Source organism: Balaenoptera musculus, chromosome X (genome assembly GCF_009873245.2).
Source record: "Balaenoptera musculus isolate JJ_BM4_2016_0621 chromosome X, mBalMus1.pri.v3, whole genome shotgun sequence".
Taxonomy (NCBI): Eukaryota; Metazoa; Chordata; class Mammalia; order Artiodactyla; family Balaenopteridae; genus Balaenoptera; species Balaenoptera musculus.
The window spans coordinates 1,654,437-1,674,809 of record NC_045806.1 but is presented as its reverse complement, the minus strand read 5'-3'; the positions used below and the strand labels follow the sequence as shown (position 1 = coordinate 1,674,809).

Genomic DNA, 20,373 nt, shown 5'->3' with positions numbered 1-20,373 from the left:
ACACGCCTGCAGAGCAGAGGTAGGGCGGGTGAATCTGGAGAGGCCAGATTGGGTAGGCCAATCTGGAGAGAAGCTTCCCCCGATTCCAGGACAATGCTTCTCTCACTTTCTTGCACGTGTTTCTTCACGTGACAAAAGTTTGCGTTGTGCCTGTTGTTGCCGGGGGTGTGTATACGGGGTGGTGCACAGCTTCCCAGGTGGTTTCGGTTCCCCGAGGTCAGCACTCGTGGACGGGGCATCAGGTGCACAGTACCTGTCTGCCAGGCTCGGTGAGTCTGGGGATGGAGTGTGGGGGGGCAGACAGGGGCAGCAGGAGGAGGGGGTTTGGGGAAGATGCTTGGAGGGGTGGCACCTGACAAGGGTGAGGGAGGTTGGAGCTGCCCGGGGGCACAGTGGACAGGGTCCTTCCCCTCTGCAGAAAGCCCTCTCTCACTGAGCATTGTGGGCTCAAGGTCCATCCACGTGGTAGCCTGGGTCAGAGCTTCACTCCTTTTCATGGCTGAGTCACAGCCCACTGTGTGCATGGACCCCAGGCTGTTTATCCATCCATCCGTCCATGGACATTTGGGTGGCTTCCGCCTTTTGGCGATGATGAATTACGCCGCTGTAAACACGTATGTGTCTGAGTCTCTCCTTTCAATCCTTCCCTTTCTTCCTAGGAGGGGAATTGCCAGCTCACAGGTTGATGATATTTTTTAACCAATAAAACGCCTCCGATGATTCTGCACCACAGCCCTCAGCTGCGTGTGCCCTACCCTGGGCGTGCTCCTTTTTTATCCACCCCAGACCCTGTGCCAACCACCCAGGCTGAATCTGGGGGGATACCTCCCAATGCCCCACAGTGTGACTGCAACCATTGGCCCTCCTATAACCCTGACCTTGCAGCCCGTCCACTCTGGGAAGGACTGAGCCCTTCACCATTGCAGTCTGACGGGGGAAGCAGTGTGTCAGCCTTGACCTGCATCATTAGGTTTGTCTGCTGCTCTGACAATAATCTCATATCCGCTCTGTCACGGTTACCACTAGCAAAAGCCTCAGTTAGTGGGGAAAATTGGGGAGGGAGCTGGTCTTGCATCGTTGGTTGCCATCCTTTTTCTTTTTTTCCTCATGCATTATTTTATTCTTTCTATTTCTTACATGTCTGCAATTTTTCTGATTACAAAATAATGCATAGTAAAAATTCCAGCATATCAGAAATGTAAAGACTTAGATAATGAATATCTTTCAAAATGCCATTCTCTAGAGAAGAAATCTTGTTAAAATTTTATTACGCCTAAGGTGTATTTTCGTTTTAAAAAGCAGCTTCTTTGAGAGTACAGAAGTACTAAGTGTCGCTCCCTGGCTCATAGTCTCTAGGAAATAGTGGAGAAGAGGTGACAGGCTGCTATTGGAGGTCACTCTGTCCCCTGGTCCTCAAGCTTCTTTTTTTTTTTTTTTTGGTTGTCATCCTTTTTTAAGTTGAGGGGGTCTGGTGATCACGTCCCTTCTTTACTTCTCGGAAAATCCACTGTAATTGATGTGTGATGAGTGACCTGGGGTTGCCCTGATGACAGAAGAAGCTGATTTTTCTCTGAGTAGACAAGCACTCATCTTTCTTCCCCCTGTGCCTGCAGGTCACACCCCTTCCTTCTTCCCCAAGCCCCCAGGTCTGAACGCTCCTGCCACCCAGCTCGACTGTGGGCCTTAATCCAGACCTTCCTCCCGGGCCCAGGAGATGTACAGTCAATTTTCCAGCTGGCAAGAAGGTCCAGCTGACCCCAAGGGTAGTGGCCACACACAGGCGGGGTGTAGGGGGTCTTCCAAGTCATAGATGCCCCGCGAGTAGAGGTGAACCACATTTAAGCGAAGGAAAACCCTCCAGCGTATGCGCGGACCCCAGGCTTGGGGAGCCCAGACCTACCAACACGTAAGACCGAGCCCCACAGCTAAGGCAGGACGTGGAGGTCCATCTCCCGGTGCTTGTAATCTGGGGTGAAAACCAGAGCTCTCCCTGCCTGGAATTCGGAATCCCCGCCCCAGCCAACCCCGAGCCGCCACAGAGCTGCCACAGGCTGCGAAGCACAGCATCTCCTGGAGAAAGACAGGCACTTACCGGGGTCATCGAGAGCATCGGCCAAATCAAAGTCACCTTGACCTGTGGGGAGACATAGGGCGTTAGTTCACACCGCGATGGGACCGTCAGGGCCCCCTGACACCTGTCACCCTGCCCCCCTTGGCCCCGTCTGCCCAGACATTCCTCCGGTGCAAAGGTCAAGCCCACCACCCACCGTGAGGTCAGCGGAAGACCAAAGTCCCCCTCTCTCTCCACCTCCCCTGTGGTGTGTTTGTCAAACCAACATCTCAGCTTTCCTGGCAGGCTGTGCCCCTCACCAAAGACGCCTCTGAAGGAAGATGACGGCACCCCTGTCTTTTTTTTTTTTATTATTGAAGTATAGTTAAGCTACAATATTGTGTTAGTGTCTGCTGTACGCGAAAGTGATTCAGTAATACATATATATTTATTTTCAGATTCTTTTCCCTTATAGGTTATTACAAGATATTGAATGCAGTTCCCTGTGCTGTACAGTAGGTTCTTGCTAATTATCTATTTTACATACAATAGTTGATATCTGCTAATTCCAAACTCCTAATTTATTCTCCCCCCGCTTTCCCCTTTGGTAACCATAAGTTTGTTTGCTATGTCTGTGAGTTTACTTCTGTTGTGTAAGTAAGTTCATTTGTATTATTTTTTAGATTCCACGTAGAAGTGACACCATATGGTATTTGTCTTTCTCTGTCTGACTTACTTCACTTAGTATGATCATCTCTAGATCCATCCATGTTGCTGCCAATGGCATCCCCATCTTTTTTTTTTAATTAAAAAATTTTTTTCAATTATTTTTTTGGCTGCGTTGGGTCTTTGTTGTTGCGTGTGGACTTTTCTCTAGTTGCAGTGAGCAGGGGCTACTCTTTGTTGTGGTGTGCGGGCTTCTCATTGCGGTGACTTCTCTTGTTGCGGAGCACGGGCTCCAGGCACGCGGGCTTCAGTACTTGTGGAACGTGGGATCAGTAGTTGTGTTGCACGGGCTTAGCTGCTCCGCGGCATGTGGGATCTTCCCGGACCAGGGCTCGAACCCGTGTCCCCTGCATTGGCAGGCGGATTCTTAACCACTGTGCCAGCAGGGAAGTCCCTGGTATCCCCGTCTTAAAGAGGAGGGAGATGCTCCCAGGATCTCAGCTGCCTCGAGCAAAACACATAGACGTCTCGGAAAGCCAAAGAACCCGTGCATTATGCAAACATTTACAAGCTGCGACTCTGATCCAGGCACACTGTTACCCAATGGGGACGGGACCTTCAATGACACTAGCCCTGCTTCCTGGTTCTTTAGGGAAGAGAGACCCTTGAATATCCCTAAAGGTGGGGACAGGGTGCAGCGGGGACCACAAGGCAGTGGGGGCAATTGCACGTCTTGTGTGAGCCGACCTGGAGGCCTGCCTGGAGGAGGTGTCACGTGAGCCGTGTGGAAGATAGTGGTTTACTCACCGGGAAACTCTCTGACCCCGGTTTACAGCTCAGGGGATGCCTTTGGGAAATGCGGTACGGTGGCGGCTCTGTGGCTGCAACTGTGGATATTTTCCTTTATGGCTAAGACAGACTGCATCTGGGACTGAGGCCCAGAAACACGCTGCCCTTGCCTCTCCGTGACACCCCCGCAAGCGTTTCACAAACATTTCAACCCCAGCTCCCTCCCAGTGCTCAGGGGCTCAGAAATTCTGATGACGCGCGGGTTTCAGACTTGCTAAAAATACGATGAGGAAGTCTAGGATCTGGAGAGAAGCGGAGGCTGGATTTCGGTTTTCTTACAAGCTCAACTCGGAGAAACTTGGGTGCATAACAAGTGAGTCGGGGGACTGGCACCGACTGCTCACGGGTACGGGGTTCCTTATGGGGGTGATAAGAACATTCTGGCATTCGATGGTGGTGACGGTTGCACAACACTGTGAACGTGCTAAACAAAAACGTCTGCACTGTTCACTTTCGGAGGGTTCACAGGGTGACTCTTATGCATGTGAATTTTATCTCAAAAAAAACCAGAAAACATTTTTAACGAGCTGAGGGCTCCTTTCCTGCCAGTTTAAGGGCTTCTTCCCACACACAGCCCACCCATCCCCTTCGCCGCCTCTAAAACTACAGAAGCCCGATCAGAAAACCTCTGAGCTCCTGACCAGTTTGTATCTCATCTTTGGCTGATAAAAAAGAGCTTTTTAAAAGAGCTTTGTTGAGACAGAATCCATAGATTATACAATTGGCCCGTTTAGAGCACGCAATCCAGTGGCATTTAGTATGTTTATAATGAAGGCTGTGCAACCACCACTTCTATCTGGTTCCAGAACATGCTTATCCCCCAGAAGGGACCCCGTCTGCATTAAGACTCACTCCTTATCCCCCCTGCCCAGCCCCTGACACCACAGACCCACCCTCTGTCTCTGTGGACTGGCCTGTTCTGGACGCTTCCTATCAACGGACTCACCCACGGTGTGTCCTTCTGTGTCCGGCTTCTCTCACCGAGCATCCTGTGTTCAAGGTCCGTCCACGTGCTCAAGCGTCTCAGTGTGAAATCCTAAATTCGCCCGGGGCAGGGTTTCCTCAGGCAAAGACACTGCTTTCAGGCCCCCATGACCTGCTCCCCGCTTTGTCGCTCTGGCCGGCAGGCTCTCGGACGGCTCACCGCCCGTCGCTTTGCTCTCCAGGACCTCTGACGGCTGCCACGTGCAGACAGGCCTGCAGGTGGGGACCTGGAGGCACCACCTTGTGCCCCCTGCTGCCCCGCACCAGCCCTGCCGCGAACACGCTGGGGACCTATTAGGATGCGCAGCCGTCTATGAGCACCTACTGTGCACCAAGTCCCACTGCAAGCATCTGCAGGTCACCCGAGCAACCCTCTTTCCACCAGCCCTGCCGCGAACGCGTTGCTGGGGACCTATTAGGATGCGCCGCCGTCTATGAGCACCTACTGTGCACCAAGTCCCACTGCAAGCATCTGCAGGTCACCCGAGCCTCTCTCCTTCCGCCCACGAGGGGACATTAGTGTTACGACTATGCACTTGTCCCAGCCGAGGGGCCTGAGTTTCCAGGAGCTTAAGGGCAACGTCAGGTTTTGCACCCAGACCCTCCAGGAGCCCCAGTCGCAGCCCCTGTGCCTGGAAGGGGGCTGGCGGGAAGCGGGGGGACGCCGTTTTCCTAGACCCTGGGCGGCCTAGACCTCCCGAGTCTGCCTGGAGGTCCGTTTTGACCCGTCCAGCCTGGGGTCAGGGAAGCCCTAGGCCTGGCCCGGCTGGATGCCGTGGGGGTAGGTTCTGGGGCTGCTTGTCAAGGGAACTGGGACCCCGGTGCGTGGACACCCCCAGGCAGGGGTCTCCTGAGCTGGGACCGGCCCAGGCACGGGAGGGCAGAGGAGCTGAGGGCAGAGGGCACCCACTGGCAGCCCTGTGGTCCGGACTGGAGGGGCTCCGAACCCCGGAGAGCCGTCTCTGACACAGGGAGGTCCCGCATCTGTGCCCATCGCCCCTCTCTTCGGCCAGGCTCTGCGACCCTCCAGCTTCTGCCAGGTCCCCCTTTGGGGAACGGGCCGGCCACTCTCTGCTCTGGGTCACTGTCTAGGGGCTGGGGGACAGGACTCGGCACCGGCCTTGGGGACGCTGAAGACACATTCCCGCCAGGGCTGCCGCGGGGCTGTGGCAGACCCCCCTCCAGCGTGAAAGGACAGATACCCGTGCGGGGCCCCCAGTGCCCTCAGCTACGAGGGCAGCTCCGGAACTTGCATTCTGGTCGCCCGTTGACGGTTCACAAACAGCTCTCACCAGGCTCTCGGCAGGAGCTCCAGGCATCCCGTAAAGAGGCACCGGGAGGGTGTCCTCCAGCCTGAGCGGCTGGCCTCCCAGTTCTGAGATGATCGAAGCCTCTGTTATCTGTCTCCCCCCGGCCCTCCCGAATCCATCGCAAGGCTGGGCGGGAGCCGGCTGTTTTCCAAAGGGCCTCGGGTCGCCTCGGGGGCGGCGGTAGCCTTGCCAGCCGGCCTGCTTGAGCCGGAAGCGAGGGAGTGCCCGCTGGGGCTCTGAGAGCAGCAAGGCCCTGCACGCCGCCCCAACCCCGTGCTGTGTCCCCTTCTATTTCCAGCGGCTTCCTTCCGTTTGGAGACGCTTCTGACGAGGAGGGGAGGTCGTGGAGGAAGCTGTCCCCAGCTGTGGCGCTGCTGGGAGGCCCGTGAGCATGCCTGACGCGCAGAGCCGGCGGACCGCAGCCGAGACCCTCCCCATGTGCTTCAGATCGCAGCCCCACCGGGTGCCGCCCTGCCGGGCACATCGCTCAGGTGGAAGAGGCTGATTCAGAGGCTCGGTCTCGGTGGAGCTGGGGGGCAGGGGGGGTGCAGCTCCCCAGGGCAATTACTTCCACTAGCTTTTTTTTTTTTTTTTTTTGCACTCAGAGCCTAAGACGGGGCTGGGAACATAAGACGTGTTTCTGATCTGCTTGGTTTAGCTGGCTCGGCGGTTTCTAATCAATCCCACATGTTCTGGGATCTGTAAACACCGAGGCGAAAGCAGCCGCGTGGGTTCTGGGATCACAATGCTGGTCGCCCATTGCTGACATCCTGGAGACGGGGGTTTGAAATGACTCACGCTGCTGGGCGGGAGGTCTTAGCGTCATACCCAAGACCCCCTACCCTCCAAAAAAACAAGCTGTTTAGGAGGGATTTTGAGACGAAACCACCTGAACGGCCCTTGGAGGAATTCTTGCATTATCTCTAGTAACCAGTCCCCTCCCTCCCCAGTCAAATTCTACCCCAACAAGATTCTAAGATGCTTTGTATCAGAGTTTGCTTCCCTGAACTTCTCAGACCCACAAGCCTACAGGACAAAGGGCATTTTTGCAAAGGGCAGAGCTGTTGGAATAATCATGACACGGTGCCAAGGATGACGCCTTGCACTAGAAAAAACCCACCACGCCTCCACGGACACCACGATAGAGGCACACGTCCAAGTTCCCGCTAACTAACCCCTGAATTGTTCCCTCTGAAGGAGAAAACCAGCCCCAGGCTAGCTCTGAGAAGAGGGGGGAAAACTGATTACTATCTAAAGCCCTGGCACCAATTACAGCCGTTACCAGCAGAATTTATAGGTGCTGAATTTAATTACCTTTGCCTGGGTCCATCAGGGGATTAAAAATCCCACCCCTCACAGGCAGGCAGGATCTTAGATTTTATTATTCCGGCCAGTGTCCTTGTATCTGCGTCCCCTTCGGGAACGGCTGCCCTTCAAGACAATTGCTTTCCATTTCTTTACATAGGATTTTACAGGCTTCCTCTGAAGCGTGGGTTAATTTAAGCCAGTCCTTCCAGGGATCAATGGTCACAGATTAAACCACTTTGCAAGCCATAAATCGGTAGGACTTTCTTGTCCTTGAGGGATTTCACCCAGCTGGAGCAGGGACTCCCAGGGAACACATCCCGACTTCCTTCAGGCAAATTTAAGGTGCCCCTTTTGACACTGGTTCAATTGTCTTTAAAAATACTATACTTCAGGGGACTTCCCTGGTGGTCCAGTGGTAAAGAACCCGCCTTCCAATGCAGGGGACGCGGGTTCGATCCCTGGTCTGGGAACTAAGATCCCGATGCCGCGAGGCAGCTAAGCCCGCGCGAGCCCGCGCGCCTCAACTAGAGCCTGCGTGCCGCAAACTACGGAGCCCACGTGCTCTGGAACCTGCGGGCCACAACTAGAGACAAGCCCGCGAACTAGAGAGAAGCGCGGGCGCCGCCGCAAAGATCCCGCGTGCCGCATCTAAGACCCGATGCAGCCAAAAATAAATAAATAAATATACATAAATTAAAAAATGAAAAAAATAAAATACAAGTACCATACTTCAATTAAAAAAAAAAATGTACAGAAAGCATATTACAGCAGCTCTTTCCCAGGACACTGAGATTGACGGAGTAGAGAAAAGAAAGCATCTGCCTAGGTTAGCAGTTCAGATTCACAAGGGAGAAAAGGAAGGGAAGGCCCTCGGCAGTGAGAGAGTGGAGTCCTAACCGCTGGACTGCCTGGGAATTCCTTGGAACTTATTTTACACGTAATAGTTTGTAACTCTTGAGCCCCTCCCTCTATCTTGCCCCTCCCCCTCCCCTCATTTTCCCTTCATCACCTTTTTAAAGACCCCCATCTCCAAGCACAGTCCCATTCGGAGGTCCTGGGGGATAGGACTTGAACATATGAATTTGCGGGGGACACAGGTCATCCTGTAACAGACTCAAAGCCACAGGAGAGTCTCAACCACCGTGCGGGCACCATCCGGCAGCCTGGTGGAGTGGGATGGGGCAGAGACAGTCACCGGGGGGCGAAAAGGAGAGGGTCTTCAGCGCAGCCGTTTGAAGACAGGCCACTCACGGCGCGCTGGTCCACGCCACAGCTGCCCCATCAGCCTCAGGGCTTCTGTCTCAGCGCCTCTCAGACCCTCAAGGGCATTCAAACCAGCCCGGAACCTGGCTACAGGCAGAGTCTAGGTCAGCAGGTCTGGGTGACACTAAAACTGCATATCTCACTAGCTCCCAGGGGATGTCGGTGCCACCGGTCTGGGGACCCCACTTTAGAAGTTCATGATGCAAACAGGAATCATCCTTAGTGTCAGGGGATGGTGATCCTTTTTTGCACCCTCCAGTTGACTGAACCCCCAAGGTCCAGGAGGTCCTCACCCTCCAGGGGTATCACAGCCTCAGTTATGGGGGGAGTCATAGGAGAACCCCTGTCTGCTTCTTCCCACAGGCAGGAGAGAAGGCGGCCTTGAACCTTGACCCCCATGGGTGAAGCCCCAAAACATTCCAAGGGGATGCCAGTTGGACCAACTTCAGATCCACCCTGCAGGTAACCCCAGGAAACAGCAAGAGAAGAAAATTCCACTCTTTCCTTGAAATATCCCAGCTCCATCACTTTCCTCAACACCCCTTGTGCATTGGTCTTCAGCTGGGGAGAGCTCTGCTCTCTTTTGAAAGGAAACAGGAGTTGGACGGATACGGGAAGTAGCCGCTTCCCAAGAGACCCCTGAAGATGGTGAGTTTGGTCTCATCTTCACCCGGAGCCTTAAAAACTGGCAAAGCTGCTTCAAGCATCGGTGTTCGTCCTCAGAGGGACGGGGGCGCTGAGATGTTCCCCATCTGATTCTGAAGGGCAGTGGATGACCGGTTGGGACCCCCCAACTTGCTGACACTCAGGACAACCAGCTAGAAGACTCGCGAAGCACCCCAAGGGAGTCCTGGAGGAAGGGGGGTCAGGCGTGGGGACTCTGCATTTTTACCCTGTCCCCCAGCAATACTCACACCCACCAAACTTTCCCAACTACCTCCCTGGAGTATCCGAATTTTGTGTACACCATGTGTTATCACCATCACAAGGATAACGAATAAAAAATAATTGGAGGAAAATACTCACAAAGCATTCATCTAATTTTAAGAGCATGCTTTTTGGGTGAAATGGACTCTTTTGCTTTTTTTTTTTTTGGCTGCGTTGGGTCTTCGTTGATGCGTGCAGCCTTTCTCTAGTTGGCAGCGAGCGGGGGCTACTCTTTGTTGCGGTGCACGGGCTTCTCATTGCAGTGGCTTCTCTTGTTGTGGAGCATGGGCTCCAGGCGCGCGGGCTTCAGTAGTTGTGGCACGTAGGCTCAGTAGTTGTGGCGCATGGACTTAGTTGCTCCACAGCATGTGGGATCTTCCCGGACCAGGGCTCGAACCCATGTCCCCTGCATTTGCAGGCGGATTCTTAACCACTGCGCCACCAGGGAAGTCCCTGAATTTATTTATTTATTTTTTAATCTTGAGAATGACTTACTCCAAGGAAGAGCGTAGTGCTTTGCACCCATTAACTCTTGGGGCTCAAGCATTTGTCAGTTTCTACAGGAGCTGTTTTCACTGCAAAGGTAACGCCCTTCAAGGGGGCCATTCGTGCTAATAGGGAAATTGGAGCAGCAAAGATTTAATAGTGCTGGCTCCACCCCACGTCCCACAATAGCCACAAACACGGAAATATTTCTTAAGACGCAGATGTGTGGGCCTGATTATGCTATAAGGCAAGAGGACCTCAGAGCCCTCCATACAATTGTCTACAGAATCAGCCTCTCGGCCACTTGAAGTGGAAAAATGAAATCACACTGAACGGTGAATTTTATGTGTCCACTCAGCCAGGCTATGGGGTTCAGTTCACTCAAACACTAATCTAGATGTCACCATGATGGTATTTTGTTGATGGGATTAACGTCTACAATCAATTGACTGTAAATAAAGCAGATTATCCTTGATAATGTGGGTGGGCCTCCCCTGATCTGTTGAAGGCTTTTAAACAAAAACTGAGTTTTCCCGGAGAAGAAGGGATTCTGAGTCAAGGGTGCCGGTTAAATCCTGCCTGAGTTTACAGCCTATGGGCCTGCCCTACAAATTTCAGCCCTACAATCTTGTGAGACAATAAATGATAGATAGATAGATTAGTGATTGCTAATAGTTAGATAGGTAGTAGATAGATAGATAGATAGATAGATAGATAGATAGATAGATAGATATAGATAGAGACACTGATAGATAGATACACTGATAGATAGATACATAGGTAGATAGAGTCTCTCATGCTAGGGCAGGATTTCTCAACCTCGGCAGTCCTGACATTGGAAGCTGGAGGACTCCCTGCTCTGTGGGATGTCCTGTGCACTACAGAACACTGAGATCACCCCTGGCCTCCACCCATCTGATGACAGCAGCCCCCTCCCACTTGTGACAACCAAAAATGACTCCAGACATTGCCAAGTGTCCCCTGGGGGCAAAGGCACCCCTGTCTGAGCATGGCTGGCTGCAGCATCTCTACCCCGGGGGCGTCACTATGCACCTGTTGGGTGAGGGATGCATGACGGAGTCAGGAACCACAGAGCAGAGGCCCCACGGTGGCAGGGACCCAAGAGGCCCAGCCCCAGGTTTAAACCAGATGGCCACATGCTCAGATATCACCTCTCAAGGGAGCCCTCACTCCAGCATGGGCGTCACCAGGGTGCTTCCCAAAATGCAGGTATCCTGGCTCCCCAGCACCACACCCACCTACCTAATGAAGATCTCGAGGGGCTGGGATTCGGGTGGTGCCTTTAAACCTGCTCCCTCCCAGGTAATTCGTCTGCGCATCAAGGGCTGAGAATCACTGCCCTAAATAGCTGGGCAGGTTCAGTGCCACAGATGGGCATGGGACAAGGGCAGTTTTAATGACCAGCTTGTGGGGTGACTTGCACACCCCGAGATTGGTTAGATCAAAGGGAGGTTGGGGGCCATGAGGAAGGAGGCAGAATCCAGAAAGATTCAACTCAGGGCTGTGGGGTGAGGCCAACGAGGGCTGGAGTCTGGTAGCATCACGTGGGCTGGCTTAATGCCTTGGGCAAGTATCACAACTTCTCCAAATCACCATTCTCAGAAGCAAAGCCCAAACATCCTGCCACATCTGAAGGCAGCAACCAACCTAAAATACCTCGCTCAGCACCTGACTTACCTTTATTCAATGGCAAGTACTCAGAACCGTGATGGGCTGCTGTTAAAAAACTATAAAGAATATCACTATCAGTTTTTATTGCAGTCAGAGCTCCGTATCTGTGGATTCCACATCTGCAGATTCAACCAACCACGGACCAAAAATATTAAATTTAGGGGGAAGGGTAAGCTGGGACAAAGTGAGAGAGTGGCATGGACATATATACACTATCAAATGTACAATAGATAGCTAGTGGGAAGCAGCTGCATAGCACAGGGAGATCAGCTTGGTGCTTTGTGACCACCTAGAGGGGTGGGATAGGGAGGGTGGGAGGGAGACGCAAGACGGAGGAGATATGGGGATATATGTATATGTATAGCTGATTCACTCTGTTATAAAGCAGAAAATAACAAACCATTGTAAAGCAATTATACTCCAGTAAAGATGTTAAAAAAATAAAAATAAATAAAATAAAATAAAATAAAAATATTAAATTTTTCTGGGACTTCCCTGGCAGTCCAGTGGTTAAGACTCTGCACTTCCACTGCAGGGGGAACGGATTTGATCCCTGATTGGGGAACTAAGATCCCACATGCCTCAAGGCCAAAAAAAAAATGAAATTTAAAAAAATTCCAGAAAGTTCCAAAAAGCAAAACTAGCATTTGCCATGTGACAACAACTATTTACATAGCATTTACACAGTGTTAGGTATGATAAGTCACCTGGAGATGATTTAAAGCCTACAGGAAGAGGACTTCCCTGGTGGCGCAGTGGTTAAGAATCCGCCTGCCAATGCAGGGGACACGGGTTCAAGCCCTGGTCTGGGAAGATCCCACATGCCGCGGAGCAACTAAGCCCATGCGCCACAGCTACCGAGCCTGCGTTCTAGAGCCCGCGAGCCACAACAACTGAGCCCATGTGCCACAATTACTGAAGCCCGCGCGCCTAGAGCCCGTGCTCTGCAGCAAGAGAAGCCGCCGCAATGAGAAGCCCATGCACCACAATGAAGAGTAGCCCCCGCTCGCCACAACTAGAGAAAGCCCGCGCACAGCAACAAAGACCCAATGCAGCCAAAAGTAAATAAATAAATTTATAAAAAATAAAAATAATAATAAAAAAATAAAGTCTACGGGAGGAGGTGCGTGGGTTATATGCAAATACGACATCATTTTATATAAGGGACTTTGAGCATCCATGGATTTTTGTGTCCCAGGGGGTCCTGGAACTAATCCCCCTCAAATACCAAGGGATGCCTGTACTTTTTTAGTCTGTAGGTAGAAAAGGAGCTCTATTTAAACGCACACAGATGTTTAGTCTTGTCTGATAAGAGGAGAAGATACAATACATGTAGAAGGGAATTTCAGAGCCATGGTATAATATAGACACAGGAAAATGGTAATGTATACCCAGGATACAATAGATATACAGGAAAAAAGGGAATATAAGGAAATATATATATATATACAAAATCTAGAGTTATATCTGTATTATAGCTAGCTAGATAGATGATAGATAGATAGCTGATAGATGTTAGATAGTTAGTTGATAGATAGATGATAGGTAGGTAGATAGTTGATAGATGTTTGATAGTTGATAGGTGATAGATAGGTAGGTAGGTAGGTAGATAGATAGTTGATAGATGTTAGATAGTTGATAGATAGATACATAGACAGAAGATAGGTAGGTAGGTAGATAGATAGATAGATTTTTTTCTCAACAAACCAAACACGACAAGCAGCCCCTGGAGTTTCCATTTCGGCTTCTATCAGCTTTTAGAAGACTTGACTTGGTCTCATGGTCCTTCAAGAGCCTCCAGGTTTGATAGTGAAAGGTAATTAAATACACTGGAAATCTGAAACCGCCAAATTGTAAACCCCTATGCCTCAGGACTATACCCATGTTCTTATTTTATTTTATACACACAGTTTAGTCATTATAAGAATGGTTAAGTGATGTTCATCATGATGATAGTCTGCTTTTCTGGAGCCTTTGTAACAAGCATCTTGACAGCCTTGCAGGAAGTGTTTGGGGACCTCGTGAACTCCCTCACGCCGAGAGCTGCTGGTGGTTTGGGGTGTGAGGGGGCAGTCCATGCATTTAACAAACTACCCAGGACTCGGGACATCTGCACAACGTGTTCACACCGACGCGCCCTGACCCAGACCTCACTACCTTTCTTATCTCTCCTCACACCTCTCCTGCCTCTGCATGTTCCAAGCAATGTGACCTCAGACAAATGATGGAACACCTCCGTGCCTCCGTGTACCCATCTATAGAAGGGCATCAAGGGACTCCCCTGGCAGTCCAGTGGTTAAGACTCTGCTCTTCTAATGCAGGGATGCAGGGGACACGGGTTCAATCCCTGGGCAGGGAACTAAGATCCCACATGCTGTGCGGCATGGCCAAAAATAAAATAAAATAATATCATCTTCAAAAAGAAAAAAAAAAGTTCCGTGTTAGATCAAAAAAGGAAAAATATTTAAAAAAAAAAAAAAAAAAAGAAGAAGAAAGAAAAAGCGCATCAAGCCTGGCAGCCCCAGCCCAGGGCTGTGTGAGAATGAACTTGATTAACACCCGCAGAGCCTGTAGGAAGTCACGCCCTCATCAAAAGAACGTAACCTGGGCATCCTCAGAAGAACTCGGCTAACATCAGCCAGGGCCGGCTCCTGCATTTTTCTCTCTTCTGAAGAACGACGGTTAAATCCACAGCAAGTTTCCCCAGCACATATGATGAGCCACGTGAGAAGCTGAAGGAATCTGACATCCCATTATCCCCAAAGGAGCAAACCGACCGCGCCTGGTAGGAGGCTGAGTGGCCTGAACCCGCAGGTAAACCCACAGCTCCTACTGCGTGCACAGCACCAGGAATAAACGCTCAGACGGGTTTTGCTGGCTTGGCTTCTGGGCGGGTCTGTGCAGAATCAGAGCTCTGCCCTCTTGCTGTTCCTTCAGCCCTGGTGTCAGTTCAGGGGCTAACATCGCCCTGCAAACAGAAGCGCCTGGACCGCATTTCTGCGTGACCCACGTGCCGGGGGGGGCAAGATGCGCAGACAGCGAGGATTCCTGGAAGGGTCTCGGGGAAGATCCTGGGCGCTGGGTGCCAGGATGTCTCACAAAACCACATCTGCCCCTAAGCAACCATCCTCAAACAGGATAAACAGGAAATGCCACAAGAGTGCCGTCCAAACGAAATCCTTTAATTCCTAACCTGCAACACTTCTCACTCTTAAATCCTGCCTGGGCCTCCATCTCCTAAAATTCAAATGTTCAAAGGACCAAAGGAGCTTATCCAATTGCTGTTAAATCCTACATGTCCTGGGTAAATTATAGTTCCCAAACTAGGTCTCTCCCCACCTCTGCTCTCCAACAAACCAAAATCCCGGCATTACCAGAAGAGCCTGTATTGAAGTTTGGGGCGTAAACAATTCAGATGCTTTTAATTTGCCAACAGGAGGGGTGACATTGTTGAGAAATGTCTAAAAACCTGAATGGAGGCTGCCCTTCCAGCAAACCCAATCTTGGGTGATCGGTCCCACAAAACCAAGCTGTGTTTCAGTTCCATTGTCCCCATCCGGAAACTCAGCACTCATATTTTAAATCAAAAACAAGGAATTGAAAAATCCCAGCACGCCCCAGGAACACGGGTCACTTTTTTCCATGTGTGACACACCCAGAGATCAAAAGCAGACAACAAAAACAGTTCGCTTCTAAGTGCTGTGGTCCACATCCTACGCTTCTGGGTCCAATTCCCAGACCCCGATTTGGTACCCGGCCCCTTTTTCTCCCCTCAAAGCCATCATACTTGGTCTGTTTTTTGTTTTTTTTTGTTTTTCTACAATCTGGCACGTTAGAGCCATTTCCCGAGCGGTAGTGGTTTGGGGCGGAGGTTTTTTTTTTTTTGCTTTTTGTTTTAAAGCAGCCAGATAGAAATGCACACCCACACAGCTCTCCCCAGAGCAAACCCTCCCTTACCTCGGATGTGCATCAGAAGACACAGGAACGTGAGGTAGAAGATCCCCCACCAGGGCTCCATCCTCGGTTAACTTTCAGGCGAACCTTCAGTGTGCGCGCTGGGCGATCTGGCCACGCAACCCTTGCTGGACGGATGTGCTGACTTCTGCTTCCCAGTTTGCAAGGGAAAGAGGCAATGTCTCCAAGCAGAAAGGATGAACCAAACTTGAGTGCCTCTGCCAGAATCTTTAGGGCTGGGCGTTCCGTCCCAAACTGCACGGCCTGGAGCCCGTGAGGCGTGGGCCTCCATGCTGGAGGGCATCTTGGGGAGCCCGCCTCCCTGCGCTACGCTGGCCAACCAGCCTCAGGATGCTGGGGAAACAGGTGGCTCCCCCGCACCAATGGGTGTCCTGGGCTTCGCGTAGCTGGCACACCTGCCTGGCAGCTCTGCTTCCCGCGGGCATGGGAGATGCGCCAGGATCAAAGGCGACAACCCTGGGTGCAGGCAGGACACTCCCTGCCCGGCGTCCTTCCCCAGAACCCTCCTGCAGGGCGACGCCAACGCCGGACCCAGCAGAGCGCCCATGCAGAGATCAGAGCATAGACCCATGTTTAATCTCTGCTCCTGCAACTTGAAGACCCTGTACCTTTAAAGAGTCGCGCTGCATCCCGTGGACCTCAGTTTCTTTGTAGGTGGCCGGGGCAGTTAGTCTGGTTGGGGCTGCTGGGGGCCAGAGAAGCAAATTTCACCTGGCCCTCCCTCCGTGTCTTCCACCTGAGCTGTGTAAGAAGGGGTTGGATGTAGGCTTCTAGAAAATAACCCCTCGGTGTGGAGGGAAGCATTTTGTTTCCAATTGTATACACCTGAGTTACTACACCTTTCAGATAGAAATTATATCATATATGATATATATATTATTTATATATAAATGTATAAATTTTACATACATCTCGGTATATACATTACAGTACAATCTGATGCAAACTATTATATATAGAATGGATGAACAACAAGGTCCTACTGTACAGCACAGGGAACTATTGTCAATACCCTGTGATACACTGTCACAGAAAAGAATATGAAAAAGAATGTATACATGTATAACTGAGTCACTTTCCTGTACAGCAGAAATTAAACACAACATTGTAAATCAATGATACTTCAGTAAAAGTTTGAAAAATAAAAAAAAAAGAACTGGTTGGAAGCACCAGATTTATTTTTTATTTTTTAAACTTTTATTGGAGTATAGTAGACTTACAATGTTGTGTTAGTCTCAGGTGTACAGCAAAGTGAATCTGTTATACATATACATATATCCACTTTCTTTTTTTTTAAGATTCCTTTCGCATATAGGCCATTACAGAGTATTGAATAGAGTTCCCTGTGCTATACAGTAGGTTCTTTTATTTTTAATTTTTTTTACATCTTTATTGGAGTATAATTGCTTTACAATGGTGTGTTAGTTTCTGCTGTATAACAGAGTGAATCAGCTATACGTATACGTATACCCTCATATCTCCTCCCTCTTGTGTCTCCCTCCCACCCTCCCTATCCCACACCTCTAGGTGGTCACAAAGCACCGAGCTGATGTCCCTGTGCTATGCAGCAGTGGAAGCACCAGATTTATAAATTCCAAGGTTTCCATCTCCACAGTGTGGGACATCAGATGAGCTCGTGCATTCATTCAACAAACATTTGACGCACAGCGGTTTTGAGCCAGAGAGGCGGGCTAGATGCCGGCTGTGCGGAGACAGAGAAAGAAAAGTTGTTTACAAAGAGGAGGAGAGAGTTGCAGTGTAATGTTCGGTAATATGAGGGAGCACACCAAGGCCGGGGGGCTCCTGGGAGGTTCTGCACCCAGCTTGTGTCCTAGAGGCTTCTGGGGAGGGTTGTAGCCTCACGCTGATTTGATTTGATTTGATTTTCTCTTCTCTTCTCTTCTCTTATTTTATATTTTATTTTATACCAGCATACGTGATCTTAGTTCCCCGACCAGGGATTGAACCTGCGCCCCCTGCCGTAACCACTGGACCGCCAGGGAAGTCCCGCCTCACGCTGAATTTAAAGGCTGGGTAGGAAGGGAACAGGAGGGGAGGGATGGAGAGTGGAGGATGAGGAAGGGGTGGGGCAAAGGCACATGGTAGGAAGGGGGGACCCAGGGTTTCTGTGGGACCACCTCTAGGGGGTGCTGAGCACATCGCCCAGCGGTGTGGACCGAATGCTTGTGTCCCTCCAACACGTCATCTGTTGAAGCCATAAACCCCAATGGGATGGTGTTAGAGGGTGGTGTCTGGGGAGTGATTAGGGTTAGATAAGGCCATGAGGGTGGGGCTCCCATGATGGGATTAGCATCCTTGTAAGAAGAGACACCAGACAACTCTCCACCAAGTGAGGACACAGGGAGGAGAAGGCCGCCCAAACGCCCAGGAAAGAGGCCTCAGGAGGAACCAACCCTGCCCACACCTGGATCTCAGATTCCAGCCTCCAGGACTGGGGGAAATACATGTCTGTTATTGAAGCCGCCCCATCTGGGGTATTTATTTCGGCAGCCCGAGCTGACTAATGCGGCCCCGAACTGAAGCACAGAGAGGGCAACGTATAAACCGTCTTCCACCTGCTATTTCACTCTCCCTGATGCCCGGGTGCCATAATCTAGGGGCTACAGTGGGGCTTAAGATACCAGTTCTGGCCACAAGGAGTCAAGGTTCCCTTGACAGCAAAGACACAAGGATTAAAAACAAACAAACAGGCCACGGAGCAACTAAGCCTGTGCACCCCAACTACGGAAGCCCGCGCACATAGATCCCGTGCTCTGCAACAAGAGAAGCCACCTCAATGAGAAGCCCGCGCACCACAGTAAAGAGTAGCCCCTGCTCGCCACAACTAGAGAAAGCCCGCGTGCAGCAACAAAGACCCAATGCAGCCAAACATAAATAATAAATTAATTAATTAAAAAAACAAGCAAACAGAAAACACCTTAACTGCCATGAAGGGCGATCATTCAAGTAAGTCTATGTGCTTTGGGAACCCCAAAATCAAGACCCTCAAATATTTGAGTTGAGGCATGAAGAGTGAACACAAAGTTGCTGTAGGAGAAGGCGGGGAGGACATTCCGGGTGTGAATGTCCTGAGTCTGGGTTTGGGCTGGGTCCCCTGGGAATGAAGTGACAACACGTCGGGGCTTGATTTTGCTAGTTCCATGTGCAACTGAAGATCTGTGTTCTGCAGGTGGCAGGGAGGGGGGGTAACGTTGCACTTTGAATCGGGGGGGACAGAGACGGGATCCTTATGTGAAGATAAACCCACTAGGGGTCTTGGAGGTGGTTATGGATTGGGGCAAATTTCTTCTTTTTTTTTTTCAATTGAAGTAGAGTTGATTTACAATGTTGTGTTAGTTTCAGGTATACAGCAAAGTGATTCGCTTATACATATACATATTCTTTTTCAGATTCTTTTCCATTCTACATTATTACAAAGTTTTGAATATAGTTCCCGGCGCTATACAGTAGGTCCTTGTCGCTGACCTGCAGAAAAATAATGCATTTTCTGTAAGAGCAATTCTAGGAACACAAAACAGGGCCATCCGGCAGCTACGGAGATGCAGAGAATGATGAAGAATTGAAAGCCAAAGCAGAGCTAGCAAACTAGGAGACTAGTACAGTCACCGTGCTTCATTACCCCGGAAGAACTACTCAACGGCTCACGAAGAGGGTCTCGGATGTGATTGGGAATAATTAACTGCTCTGCCCCCCCCAAGACCCTGCGATGCAATTCAGAGATCTACAGATGTTGCTTGCAAGCTCCATTTGATTTTGGAAAATGTTCCCCTTCGTTGTTTCATTTGGACTTTGTTCCACCATAAAACAGCAAAAATGGGTGAACGTACGTTACTTAAGTTGGAGGCCTTTTGCTGTAACTTCCAAATTCTCTACATCTTCACTTGAAACATGGTCTGGCGACTGAGGCCAGTGATTATTCCTAATTTCACCCAGTCTGTCATTATTTTCTGCCCTAAGGCTTTTGACAGGGCCTCATTTATCCATATACATGTTGTATATGTAAGGGTTATATGTATATGTAACATATAAGGTTATATGTATATGTAAGGGTTAACCTTTACAAGCTACCCACCTCTAAGCAGTGGGGAAGAATAAAAGGTTAACATTTGCAGAAAGCTTTGAATCTCTCTGATACATGGAATAAGTGCATGAGAAAGAAAAAAAAATTATCCAGTTTGGGAAAGCAGTTTTTAAATACCCAGACAGGCTGGTTTGATGCCAAACAGACCTAAAAGGAGAAATGAATCTTGACATTTTCTGCATTTGGGGAGCATCTAAAAATGTGCGTATATTTTTCTTGGTCGTCTGGTGTTTTGTTTTTTTTTCCCTTTTACCTCTTTGTAAAGCTCAGTCACTTAGGTGGATCATTTTGACGCACACAGGTGCGTGTGTGTGTATGTAGGAAAACACTCTAAGGAAAACTGCATGTAAAATCCTACACTGTACGTACAGTCGTCAAGGAGAGCAGATGATGTGGTTGGAAAGGGGCTTCCTTCCAATTTCCCCGTCCATAAACATGAATGAAGCTCGGACACAGGATACAAAATGCATGAACTTCAAAAACTGTACGCTCAGTGAGAGAAGCCAGGCAGAAAAGAGCACATCGTGTGTGATTCCTTTTATATGAAATGTCCAGAACCAGCAAGGCCATAGAGACAGAAAGCACATTGGTCGTTGCCAGGGGTTGGGGGGGGGAGGTTATGTGTTGAACTGTGTCCCCCCCCCACAACAAAATCATAGTTTGGAGTCCTAACTTGCAATACCTCAGACGGTGACTTGTGTTGGAAATGAGGTCAGTGTAGATGGGATTAGTTCAGACAAGGTTGCAGTAGAGCCAGGTGG

At 50.1% G+C, this 20,373-nt stretch overlaps 1 protein-coding gene across 18 annotated transcripts in view; it reads right to left on the bottom strand.

Annotated features, from left to right (window-relative positions):
* Positions 1-15,730, bottom strand: part of XG (Xg glycoprotein (Xg blood group)) — a 38,814-nt gene extending 23,084 nt beyond the window's left edge. For 14 of the 18 annotated variants that reach the window (XR_005018438.1, XR_005018440.1, XR_005018439.1 and 11 more), the window contains exons 1-2: positions 4,512-5,825; positions 2,093-2,134 (exon numbers count right to left, since the gene is read on the bottom strand). Coding sequence is in view for 15 of the 18 variants with exons in the window: in XM_036840975.1 (XP_036696870.1) it covers positions 2,093-2,134; positions 4,512-4,553 (84 nt within the window). In the remaining 3 variants the exon portion in view is untranslated. The other 4 variants (XM_036840966.1, XM_036840970.1, XM_036840981.1 and 1 more) reach the window with 2 other exon arrangements.
* Between the last annotated feature and the right edge of the window lie 4,643 nt (positions 15,731-20,373).